Source organism: Protomyctophum parallelum, assembly GCF_964188405.1.
Source record: "Protomyctophum parallelum genome assembly, chromosome: 8".
NCBI lineage: Eukaryota > Metazoa > Chordata > Actinopteri > Myctophiformes > Myctophidae > Protomyctophum > Protomyctophum parallelum.
Window position 1 is genome coordinate 12,791,186 of NC_139703.1, and position 13,320 is coordinate 12,804,505.

Here is a 13,320-nt window from a genome sequence, read left to right on the forward strand (position 1 = left end):
TTTCATATGTTGATCTGACCCCCTATGCCAAAACGCCAGAAGTCTGCCGTCACCCAGGTGGATGCGTGCACGAAGGGCGAGGTCGCGTCTTGCCCTCAGGGCGTCTTACTGGTTATTATTATTACTTGCACAAGCAGAGTGCGCAAGTTCCCCAGTGTGGACACAAATAAAGTGTTGTGTCCACTGAGGTGTCTTTTCCCTGGTTGAAAACGATAAAGCTTTCTCCTAAAAAAAAACACCTGAGAATTGAAAATATTTCAGCTCAAGCTTCAAGCAGTTTCAAGCAGATAAAAAGCACACCTGTGGGAAGTGAGGGGCGCTTTTATCATTGTACATCATCCATTCATTCTTTGTGTGGGACAAAAATAGCCGATTTGCACGTCTACATATGATGTAAATTCTCCATTCATTGTCAATGGGAATTTAGTCTTTATGTAGGACAAAAATACCCATTTGCTCAGACACATGACGTCAATTCTCCATTTATTGTCAATGGGAATTTAACAAAAATACAGTTTTGCTCACGATTTAATTGTGTTTTTGGCAATGGAAATGATAACATTTAATATGAATAGAAATTACATTTCCGTTTGCCTTTTAGGTTTCGTTAGACAACGACGATTAGACGATTATATGTAATAATTGTGACAACCCTAATGATGCTCACTGTTGAATGCATAATGGTTGTCTATTCTAGCCTATAGGCCTGCATGGCAGATATTCCGTGCTCAAAATTTGAGGACGGAGTTGGTGTCAAAATGTGTAAGTAGATTAATGTATACATGTACACATGACGTAAATTCTCCATTCATTGTCATTGGCATTTAATGTTTGTGGCACACGTGAACATGCCAGGTCCAAAAACTCGCCGTTCTCAATGTAACAATTCCTAACATATGAAGCGTTATGGTGGTGGAATAAAGTATAAAGAAATATTCAATGTGTGGAAGGACACTGGGTTTAGGTTGGACTTCATGGCGTACAGGCAGTGTGCACAACACATTTGGCACTGATCGGTCTGTTTGTAGCCCTGGACTCAGACTCACAGAGCCTGGGTTTGGGTCCAGTTTGTAGCCCTGGACTCAGACTCACAGAGCCTGGGTTTGGGTCCAGTTTGTAGCCCTGGACTCAGACTCACAGAGCCTGGGTTTGGGTCCAGTTTGTAGCCCTGGACTTTGACTCACAGAGCCTGGGTTTTGGTCCAGTTTGTAGCCCTGGACTTTGACTCACAGAGCCTGGGTTTGGGTACAGTTTGTAGCCCTGGACTTTGACTCACAGAGCCTGGGTTTGGGTCCAGTTTGTAGCCCTGGACTTTGACTCACAGAGCCTGGGTTTGGGTCCAGTTTGTAGCCCTGGACTTTGACTCACAGAGCCTGGGTTTGGGTCCAGTTTGTAGCCCTGGACTTTGACTCACAGAGCCTGGGTTTGGGTCCAGTTTGTAGCCCTGGACTTTGACTCACAGAGCCTGCTTTTGCAGACGCATGCTGATTGAAATGAAATAACCGATTAAAGGTATATTCAGTGATTTCACTTAATTCAAATATCACTTATTTTTTTGTTTTGTTGTGATAATCCTCTCTACTATAGAGTGTGCTGGCCATATAAGGAGTTCCTCCCTGTCCCCAGTTAACCCCTGGGGGTCAAAAAACCTTAGGTTTCGTTTTTGGCTCTCTATCCTGATTGGATGAAAGGCTGGGTCCCACAGCCAAAAACGAGGTTTTTTGAGTGAAATCACTGAATATACCTTTAAAGCTGCACTCTATAACTCATGTCTCACCGGGGAATCAAACCTGTGCTGAATTTGGACCCTCAGGCAAATATGTAGGCTAAGTAGCCTATGCAATAAATAAATCAATAAATCAATAAATATTATTATCTAACTAAATACATAATAATAATACATTTTATTTATAAGGCATGTTTTGGGCACTCAAGGTCGCCGTACAACAAGTTCAAAACAATTAATACAAAACACAAAACTGACAGGCTTAACACCTTCGCCAGACAGGTCGGACTCGGTATTAACACCTCAAAAAGTGCTGTGTGTAAACTCCACCCCCACACAACCCATCCTTGTCGATGAAAAACCACTCGAGTTTGTGGACGATTTCACTTATCTAGGCAGCCTTATCAGTAAGGACAGTGGGGCATCAAAAAAAAGACATCAAAGCAAGGCTGGGAAAGGCTCAGGGTGCCTTCTCCCAACTCCGATCCATCTGGAGATCAAAGCAATATAGCCTTAAAACAAAGATGCTCCTATACAACAGCAATGTCAAGTCTGTCCTGCTGTATGGTTCTGAGAGCTGGACAGACACAATAAGGAGAATAGAAGTATTCCATAACAGATGCCTCAGACGTATATGTCAGATCTTTTGGCCAAACAAAATATCAAACAATGAACTGTACAAACAAACAGGGAGCCGGAGCATTACCAGACGCCTGAGATGGCTAGGGCATGTACTGAGAATGGAGCAGGACTGCATCACAAAGGTGGCTTTAAGATGGACACCACCAGGAAAAAGAAAACCTGGGAGGCCCAAGACCACCTGGCGCAGAACTGTGACACAGGAGCTGGAACAGATGAACCTGTCCTGGGGAGAGGCGCACGATGCTGCCAGGGATGGGATGAAATGGAGAGTGCTCATTGAAGCCTTATGTCCCATTGGGGACGAAGAGGAGTAAGTAAGTAAGTAATACAAAACACAGTTAAAAGCAAAAGCAAAAATGCAGATAATAATAATAATAATAATTGTTATTATTATTATTATTATTATTATTATTATTATTATTATTATTATTATTATTATTATTATTATTATCATTATTATTATTATTATTATTATTATTAGTAGTATTACTATTATTAGTATTAGTATTAGTATTAGTATTAGTATTTATTGATTCGCTCTTGACTGCCATCTGCTGATAAAACAAAATATCATCATCATCATCATCATTCATCATCATCATCATCATCATCATCATTCATTGTGGCACATGGATGGATTTCTGATGTAGTGGAATATCTACCCATGAATCCGAGAATCCACCATCTCTGACGGGGGCGGGACCGGGGAGGGACCTATGGGCGGGACGGGCGGAGGGACCTTACTCTAATTTAAAGCCAAATTCCAATTCCCAAAATCTCGGCCACTCGCTCACTCACACTCGCTCACTCCAGCATGGACGTGTTACGGTGAAATTGGTGACCTGCTGAAATATGTGACGTGTTGACATCACATGACATCAGTGTCCGAATGTAAATCGTTGCGGTTTGTCTATTAGCAGAGTTCAATATAGCGGTATTCAGGCCACGTATTTAAAGACCTCCATGTAAGTTGTGTGAAGTCCATAAGATGGTCACATATTTTGACAGGTCACCAATTTCACCATCATTTGCCATGCCGGAGTGACCGAGTGTGAGCGAGCGAGTGGCCGAGATTTTGGGTATTGGAATTTGGCTTTTGGGAGGGACTGACGGTAGCAACGTGACAGACAACCAGGAAGTAAACAAAAATTGTTCGGCGTCTGTCTGGCGAAATAAATTAGGAAGTTTCTATCATTTCTATCTGTCAGACTGTCACAGAAGATCTCTAAGAACTAGAGATGTCAGGATAAGGAACGCGGTGAAATAGAGCGCCGATGATCCGCTGCTACTGAAGCATCTGAAGTCAAAGAAGAGAAAGAAGACAGGAGCTAAAGGGACTTAATGTGTGTCATGTTTGTTTAATTATATCGTTACATTTACACACACGATCCTCTGTTGTAAACCTGGGATCAATACATTATCTTGATCGATACCAGTCGACTCTACAGGCCGTCTGCCTTGTTGTGGTGACTGGTGAGCTCTCATTCACATTATTTATTGATTGTTTGTTTGTTTGTTTTTTATGACGGTCGGCAGACGACAGGGATACACAGGACGTGTCGCTCGAGGTCACTCACATGCAGGACAGGGCGCGTCAGGCCACAGGATATTCTGAATTCAAGTATAACGAATGAATTCTAACCTTATAATAGCCAATACTAGGATTGGCGTGATTTTATAATTGATGGGGAAATTTAAAAATAAAAAATATTTGTCGATTTGTATAAAGTATTCTTAGGTTGATTGCAGTTTCAATGCTGTTATGGAAATATAATTGTCAAAAATCATAGCTTCTCAATGTCAGTGATGCTTCCTATTATTCAGATTTCAGTTAAGTAAATTCATACAGTAAAATAAAACGGCAACTAAGAAGGTTTAGAGAAATGATGTAGATCACTGATGCTTATGGAACCGTATTGGCCATAAGTCAGGTGATAACAAAAAAGAAGAAGAAAGGATAAAACATCCACAGCCATACTATTTGTTCCCTCTCGCTCCATATTTAGGGGAACTGAAACTGACACTCAAGAGGTAGCCATGGTACTTCACGAGTGTCATGATAATCATCATGACAGTCATGTTTCAGGGCTACAGCTGTATAAGAACAGGGTAATAACAGACTAACTAATGTTATGTCAGGACATATTTTTAACCCTGAGGCCGATTCTACAAATGCCATACAAAAATGTTGCTTAGCCTGTCAGTGTGGCGCTCAAAACCTTTTCATGTCAAAGACCCCCAAAATTATATATGTATTTGGCTGCAGATCCCCATCTCAAAATATTTTGTTACAGGGACCCCCACAAGAAAGTGATTGGAGTTAGAATTCTTTTTAGTTTGCTTCAAAAAATTAAAATATTCAAAGATTTGCACACATTAAAAAAAAATAGCAGATCAGATCTATAGGTGCAATGCAATCCCTATGTTTCATGTCCTTCCGAGAGGGAATCCCCTCGCCTAGGGGAAATATGAGCTTCAGGCAGTAGGTGTCTTAAGGCTCATACATAGTATTGATTTTCGGTGGTGAGGTGACCACCGAACTACAACATGACGTCACGAGCCGCGGTGAAGAGCAAACCACCGCCACCGCCCCAGCCCTTCTCTCTGTTTTTACTCACCACCACTCAACGTTATTTCAGCTCCGGTGGTCAGCTCACCACCGGAGCGGTGGTCACTCACTTCAAGTATGAATGAGCCTTTACTTTAGGGCCTATATTCATTAAAATAAATTGCAGCTTGGACCCTGATTCTGTACTCATTATTCTGGGTTTGTCTGATTACAGCAAAATAATAATAATAAAAATAAATTACACACTGCTAGGAGGAGGAGGCTCCTGCATTTAAACATTGTCCAAATGAGATGACTAGTACACTTCACCTTGAGATAATAAGGTACTTCTTGAAAAACAAAGAGAGACAATTTGATCAGGTTTGGCTGCCCGTTGTCCGTTATTTGAGTAGAAGCACTTGGACAGGATATCATACCACTGAAGTTGTTTGACTGCATATCATCATTTCAGATGTTGTTTTCCATGACTATTTCATTTATTCTGGTGTCACTGAGCAGTACGGGTGGGAGGTATTAAGGGTTTTCTTTTTGTCTGTTTTTTCTTTCCTTTATTCTTTTTGTTTTTCATAAAAAGAAAAAAATATGCTGTACCAAATATATAATAATTTATAACCTGTTCTTAATAAAAACCTATTTGACAAAAAAAGGCAACTGCCGACTTTAAAAAAAGAAGAAGCAGTGCCAGTCACTCAATTATTTCTGTGTGTGTTTTCAGGTGAAAGTCCCAAGCACACATCCAGGTGATGTGGTGGTTTCAGCAGGGCCTGTGCATCCTGCCAGTGTCTCTGGTCATCTGGACGGCAGCCACCTTCGTCTTCGCTTATATCACCGCCGTAGAGCTGAGACATGTGGACCCCCTGGTCCCTTACATCAGGTCAGAACTATGAGACATGTGGACCCCCTGGTCCCTTACATCAGGTCAGAACTATGAGACATGTGGACCCTCTGGTCCCTTACATCAGGTCAGAACTATGAGACATGTGGACCCCCTGGTCCCTTACATCAGGTCAGAACTATGAGACATGTGGACCCCCTGGTCCCTTACATCAGGTCAGAACTATGAGACATGTAGACCCCCTGGTCCCTTACATTAGGTCAGAACTATGAGACATGTGGACCCCCTGGTCCCTTACATTAGGTCAGAACTATGAGACATGTGGACCCCCTGGTCCCTTACATCAGGTCAGAACTATGAGACATGTGGACCCCCTGGTCCCTTACATTAGGTCAGAACTATGAGACATGTGGACCCCCTGGTCCCTTACATCAGGTCAGAACTATGAGACATGTGGACCCCCTGGTCCCTTACATCAGGTCAGAACTATGAGACATGTGGACCCCCTGGTCCCTTACATTAGGTCAGAACTATGAGACATGTGGACCCCCTGGTCCCTTACATCAGGTCAGAACTATGAGACATGTGGACCCCCTGGTCCCTTACATCAGGTCAGAACTATGAGACATGTGGACCCCCTGGTCCCTTACATCAGGTCAGAACTATGAGACATGTGGACCCCCTGGTCCCTTACATTAGGTCAGAACTATGAGACATGTGGACCCCCTGGTCCCTTACATCAGGTCAGAACTATGAGACATGTGGACCCCCTGGTCCCTTACATTAGGTCAGAACTATGAGACATGTGGACCCCCTGGTCCCTTACATTAGGTCAGAACTATGAGACATGTGGACCCCCTGGTCCCTTACATCAGGTCAGAACTATGAGACATGTGGACCCTCTGGTCCCTTACATCAGGTCAGAACTATGAGACATGTGGACCCTCTGGTCCCTTACATCAGGTCAGAACTATGAGACATGTGGACCCCCTGGTCCCTTACATTAGGTCAGAACTATGAGACATGTGGACCCCCTGGTCCCTTACATTAGGTCAGAACTATGAGACATGTGGACCCCCTGGTCCCTTACATTAGGTCAGAACTATGAGACACGTGGACCCCCTGGTCCCTTACATCAGGTCAGAACTATGAGACATGTGGACCCCCTGGTCCCTTACATTAGGTCAGAACTATGAGACATGTGGACCCCCTGGTCCCTTACATCAGGTCAGAACTATGAGACACGTGGACCCCATTACATCTTTAGTTGTATATTTATATTGTAGTGATACAGTCAAATAGAATTTCAATGTTTTGTTGTGTTTTGCAGTGATACAGGGACGACGGCTCCTGAGAGATGTGTATTTGGAATCATGCTAGACGTGTCAGCATTCCTAGGTACCGTAACCCATTCTACATTCTGAATGTAGTTTTTTTTTTGTCTAATGAAATGCATTGCAAAAGCCAGAAGAAAATGACTGAAATTCTGAATTCTGATATGTTGTTCAGCAGCAGTGTAAGGGCCGATTCATACTCCTATTTTACCGCTGTTTCAGCGCTGTAGTGCCGAAATGATTTTGGCTCGTCAGAAATTTTCAGTAGCACCGAAGAGCCGACTTTAGAACGGTACCCGCCCCCCCGAACCTCAAATTACGTCAAATTGTAGGCTTTACAGCGCCGAACCGACTTTTATTCGGCTCTAAAATAGGAGTATGAATCGGCCCTAATTCAGAACAATTGAGCAAAGTTCTACTTTTCTGCTTAGGTTTGCGGCGGCACAAAGCCAATTTGGCATTTTAGGTGTTTTGTACATGGTGGCAGTGGCTCAGGCTTGGGAAACAGTTTAATCCCCAGCTCCGCCTGTGTTAGTAGTGTCAATTCTGTCAAAGTGTCCTTGAGCTAGACACTGAACCCCAAACTGCTCCCGATGAGCAGGTATCAGCCTTGCATGGCTTCCACCGCCGTCAGTGTGTGACTGTAAAAATTGTCATATCATATGTTCTGCATGAATTGTTCACTGTGCTTTTGTTTTGCAGGCATGGCCACCACATACGTGCGCTACAAGCAGGTCCAGGCTCTGACAGCACAGGAGGAATTTAAACTCCATAGACTCAACCAGTTTGGTTTGGTGCTCGGCTGGATGAGCTCCTTTGGCATGTGTGTTGTAGCCAACTTCCAGGTGTGTGTGTGTGTGTGTGTGTGTGTGATGGACATGAAACCTATGGATTGCAGTACTCCTGTTCTAAAAACGTTTTATAGACATGATTGATTGATTTTTTGCAAATACAGTAACAATAATAATGTTACTTTCACCAATGTTTTTTAAATAATTTGGTACATAATTTAATTGAGCACAGATTCTGATTTGTTTTGACTTTGTGTGTAAACTCTTAAATATTATTATTATTATTATCATTATTGTGGTGTTTTGTTCTTGTTGTTATAATATATTTATTTAATAATCAATATGATATAATGCATGTGTCCCTGGCTGCTTTCAGAAAACCACTCTGTTCTCCATGCACCTGGTGGGGGCTGTGCTGACGTTTGGGGTGGGAGGCCTGTACGTTTTTGTTCAGGTGCTGATGTCTCTCAACATGCAGCCCCACGTCCACAGCAAGAACACCTTCTGGGTGCGCCTGGCTGTGGCCGTCTGGACCCTCGCTAGCATCATCAGCAGTATCCTTACAGTACATCAACACGTGGGCCATGTCCAACTGAAAGATTAGAGCACGTTGGTGTGTGTGTGTGTGTGTGTGTGTGTGCGTGTGCGGGTTTGTGTTTGTTTGTTTTACCCATTAAGACCTGAGGTCGATTATACAAAATGCTTTATAAAATGTGTTCGTAATTCAAAACGATTCAACATTTTTCAAACACTTTCAAGATTTTTCTAAAATGTTCAAAAATAGCAGATATATAAGCTTGCAACGTGGCACGAATTGACGCACTGTGAGCTTGTACTGTATATCTGCAATAACAGATATAATGCCACAGATGGGGTTAAACCCTATATAATGGGTTAAGCCCTATATACTTATTTGCCCGGTGTCCCCCAGGGGTCTATACTTGGTGGTACATATGTACTATGGCGTGCTATGACTATATACAATACAATTATGTAGACAGCACTATAATTGTATTGTATATAGTCATAGCACGCCATAGTACATATGTATAGCATAGTAGTAAATATGTATAGTTTATATGTATAGTTTCATTATATAGATATTCCACTGTTACTTTCTTAGCTTACGCATGTTTCATGATATTGATAAATGCTTTTATGTGATGTATTCCCATGCTTTTGTTCTTGCTTAAATGTAAGTCGCTCTGGATTAAGAGCGTCTGCTAAATGCCTAAATTGTAAATTGTGGCCTACTTTTTTCCACCACACCAAATGTCCTTTTGTTGTGAGCTTGTACATTGTCTATTTTTGTTCGCCTGTTTTGATGGGCCTAGATTCTAGGCCCATCAAAACAGGCGAACCGTAAACAAAAATAGATTCTAGGCCCTAGAATATGGAGCTAGGATTCTAAAACCCTTGATTTATACCTAATGAAACTCAATTGCGCCACTCCCTGGCAGTTAATGGTCTTGCAGCTGGTCATTTTTGGCCAAGCTTGGTGTGGCATAGTGTTGACTGATCAGCTCTGATCAAATCTTGATGTGAAGGACATGAACCATCTAAGACAACTATTTTAAATGGCTGAAAAATGGGACTCCCGACCCATTGTTTGGGAAACACTGCTTTAGTAGTGTATTGTCCTTTAAACTAAGGCTAAAAGACTAAAATAGGGACGGTAGGTTGAAAGTGGACTGGTTAATAAATGTGCTCATTAGTTCAGTCGAGTGTGTGTTCCTTAACGTGCGTGTCTTAGTGTTTGTGTCATCTGTCATCATGTACAGCAGTCTGCCAGGAGTGGATGTAGCTCACAAACTGCACTGGACCCCTGGAGAGACGGTGGGTTTGTTTGCGTTGAAACCTCATTTGTACTTTGTGACCGATTTCAGTCATTTGGATTCCATAGAAATCAGCATGAAATCCTGGTCTCTAAGCTACCTCCCCCTGGCCAGCCGGGGCGCCTGATGGAGGGGAAAGGAACTGGTCGGAATAACGTGTTCCTTCCACACGCTACGTCCGGCCGGAGAAACTCCCCCTGTCGGGTGAAAAGAAGCAGCTTGGACTCCTCATGCATAGAAGGGAGCATGAGGTCAGTCCCGCCCCCAGGTTGGCAGAGGAGGTGTAGCACCCAGGATTACATTAGATAATTGACTAAGCATAAATTTGCCCTTAGGAGGAGAATTACATTGTTGCTGTCAGGCAGAAACCTCAGATCTCCTTATTCTAAGTGTTTTTTTCATATAAATGAATGCCCTACTTGATCATACTACAGTGTCACACAAAATAATCAAAAGTAGCTTGCTTTGAATTTGAATGCTGAAAAGTATCAATTTTGGACATGAGGTTTCCACCCGATAGAGACGATATTTTCATTGAAGTCTTAAAACTGCGCCGTGCACAGGATTGGATACTAAGGGCTATATCTTGCTTATCCCTTATCCGTAAACTAATTTGCCTTTTTTTTTTTACTATTTAAAAAAACCTTTTCAAATAGCCGATCTACAAGCTCACAATGTCTCGATGTAGATCGGCTAGTTGAACTATTTTAAAAGGGTTTTTTTAAATAGTAAAAAATGGCATATTAGTTTAGGGATAAGGGTGGTGCAAGATGGAGCCCTAACTGCGCCGCCATCTTCATTGTAGTTCGTACATGCTTGTTGTAATTATGGACTAGCCCTTAATCATTTTATAATTATCACTCTCCACCAGGAGTAATGTAAGTTATGGACTAGCCTTAATCATTTTATAATTATCACTCTCCACCAGGAGTAATGTAAGTTATGGACTAGCCTTAATCATTTAATTATCACTCTCCACCAGGAGTAATGTAAGTTATGGACTAGCCTTAATCATTTTACACTCTCCACCAGGAGTAATGTAAGTTATGGACTAGCCTTAATCATTTTACACTCTCCACCAGGAGTAATGTAAGTTATGGACTAGCCTTAATAATTTTACACTCTCCACCAGGAGTAATGTAAGTTATGGACTAGCCTAGCCTTATGCCTTAATCATTTTACACTCTCCACCAGGAGTAATGTAAGTTATGGACTAGCCTTAATCATTTTACACTCTCCACCAGGAGTAATGTAAGTTATGGACTAGCCTTAATCATTTTATATTATGCTCCAATGTGTTGTCCAGGGCTACACTGCACACATCATCAGCACAATCTCAGAGTGGTCTCTGGCCTTCTCCTTTGTCAGTTTCTTCCTGACCTACATCAGAGACTTCCAGGTAATAATTTACCTAATATTAATAATATTATACTTTCATTTTTTGTTAATGCCATGAAAAACAATAAAAGGACTGTTGTCTACTGATATTTGGAACCTTTTTTCAACACCCTCTTTCCTCTAGAAAATAAATTTACGAGCAGAAGCAGACCTGCAGAGCAGCCACCTATACGACTATGACTCTCCTCACTACAGCATCACCACGCCTGTCAGTGTCAACCACTCTGAAACGTCCCCACTGTTGGCAGGGAGCATATGAACAGTAGGGGAAGACCCCCTACAGAGGAATTAATTCTACTGTACATTATTTGTACAGAACCTTTAGTTTAGCACATTGCCCTGCCCGGTTGACCTGTTCTGTGATATTAGTGCAGTGGTCCGCCACCCCCCCCAGTTTACAAGTTTACAATGTGGCGCAGCCCGACAAGCTGCTGTGAGTTTGTGGATCAGCAATTGTTTGACAAATTTCTTCAAGGTTCAGATCCTATTTGACCGGTCAGGATTTCTTTGTGGCTTTAGGAGGTCCTTAGGAAAAGTAGACCTAATGTGGTGCTCCCCAAGGCTCCATCACTGGCCTTGTCCTCTTTAAACACTCGGCTGTGTCATCAGAAAGCACAAAATAAACGTGGATAGCTATGCTGAACACGCCTAATTAGTAATTATATATCTCTCTCCCCCGAGTTTTAACCCCATTAACACCTCAGTGAAGTGTATTTCATTCTGAGAAATGTTTTTAATTCTGACAAATGTCTGATAGTTTCCTCCAGTTGAATGAAGATAAAACTGAGATTTCTGTCTTGCATAAATCAACTTTACAGTTGTTTGCACTGAACACCAAGGACTACATAACACATCTTGGTGTCTTTCTTAATTCAAACTAGTAATCACTCATTCAAAATCTTTTTACCATTTAAGGATTTGAGTGCATTTAAGGCCACTTGAATATTTTTTAAATAGTTCATCATGCCCAGCCACCTGACCACTTAAGTTGTTGTGTTAAGTGGTGAAGTGGGTGGACCACATGCATTTTCAGAGCATGTTTTTTAAATGATCATCGATTGTGTTTTGGTCCTCACGGCCTACCACCACAAAAAGCATAGAGAAGCAGCTTGTAAACCACATGTAAATGTAGGCTGCGTCCGAAATTCCATACTAACATAGGCTACTATGCAAAATTACTGAGATTTGTTGGTACTGTATGTCCGATATAGCATAGTAGTTTCAAATCAATGGAATGTGAAATGCATGCTACCTGTGCTTTGTGACTAGAGCATTTGACTAACATTCTGTGTGGTCTGATTAGTATGTCAGAAATTAAACATACTATATTGCGTGTGTGCACTAGGGCTGGGTGCAATAACCGCAATACCGCCGGTATGTAACGCATACTGCGGTATCGGGTTCATTACCGCGGTTAATGAAATGAAATGAAAAGTGTATCATAATAAACAGTGACGCTCTGTCAGTCTAATCATGCCAGCAACACAACACCAGAGGGAGTTCAAAAAACCATGTGCAACCCAGATTCGGCACAAACAAGGATTGATTGATTGATTGATTAAAATATTTATTAACAGTTTGCAGAATTACACTACATTTCAAGCACAACTCAATACAAAGACTGTTAACTGTGAGTGGACACTTGTTTACAAGAGGGTCCACCTAAATTCATTTCACTCCTATGCCACAAAAACGCCCTACCAACTGTCATTAAGATGTAAATCCCTTGACTCCACCCACCCCTTTCCCCCCTCACTGTATACGTTTTCCCCCTTTTTACCTCCTTTATGATGATTTCCTGTTTTTGGCTTTATAGAAGTGCATAGTGTACAAAATGATGAATTGAAAATGGTGGACCCTCTTGTAAACAAGTGTAATGCTTTATGGCAGGGGTATTCAATTAGATTAGGCCTCCTATGAGTAGAAAAAAACGTGCCATTTTATCATGATTATTAGTGAGGACCTATTATATGAAGATATGTTCAAAAGTGGTCCTTTAATGATTACCGTCATTATGGTAATCTCACAATTAATATCGCACACACCATACCTGTAACTTTTATTAGCCCTCTTATTATTATAGGGGGGGGGGGGGAATACCGGCGGTATGGGGGCCGGCAATAACCGCGGTAATAAAAATCCCATACCGCCCCAGCCCTAGTGTGCACAAGTATGTTGTAAAATAGCATA

General features: G+C 41.8%; 1 protein-coding gene across 3 annotated transcripts; it reads left to right on the forward strand.

Annotated features, from left to right (window-relative positions):
* Positions 1-3,511: 3,511 nt before the first annotated feature.
* On the forward strand, positions 3,512-13,202 carry LOC310863202 (DNA damage-regulated autophagy modulator protein 2-like). 3 transcript variants are annotated; one of them, XM_083771380.1, is made up of 8 exons: positions 3,512-3,844; positions 5,651-5,811; positions 7,103-7,170; positions 7,809-7,951; positions 8,274-8,451; positions 9,651-9,733; positions 11,039-11,131; positions 11,255-13,202. In XM_083771380.1, exons 2-8 carry the CDS (start codon positions 5,681-5,683, stop codon positions 11,387-11,389), a joined length of 831 nt encoding a protein of 276 aa, XP_083627506.1. In that variant the 5' UTR covers positions 3,512-3,844; positions 5,651-5,680; the 3' UTR covers positions 11,390-13,202. The 3 variants fall into 3 exon arrangements, with proteins under 3 accessions (XP_083627506.1, XP_083627505.1, XP_083627507.1); XM_083771379.1 differs by having other exon boundaries at positions 3,512-3,841; positions 5,653-5,811; XM_083771381.1 differs by having other exon boundaries at positions 3,512-3,711; positions 5,653-5,811.
* Positions 13,203-13,320: the final 118 nt, after the last annotated feature.

Bases quoted from the DNA above. Each gene is read 5' to 3' on its own strand.
- LOC310863202 (XM_083771380.1), top strand. From the start codon at position 5,681: ATGTGGTGGTTTCAGCAGGGCCTGTGCATCCTGCCAGTGTCTCTGGTC. The intron at 8,452-9,650 runs GTATCCTTACAG...TGCGTGTCTTAG, and splicing joins CCTCGCTAGCATCATCAGCA to TGTTTGTGTCATCTGTCATC. The intron at 9,734-11,038 runs GTGGGTTTGTTT...TGTGTTGTCCAG, and splicing joins ACTGGACCCCTGGAGAGACG to GGCTACACTGCACACATCAT.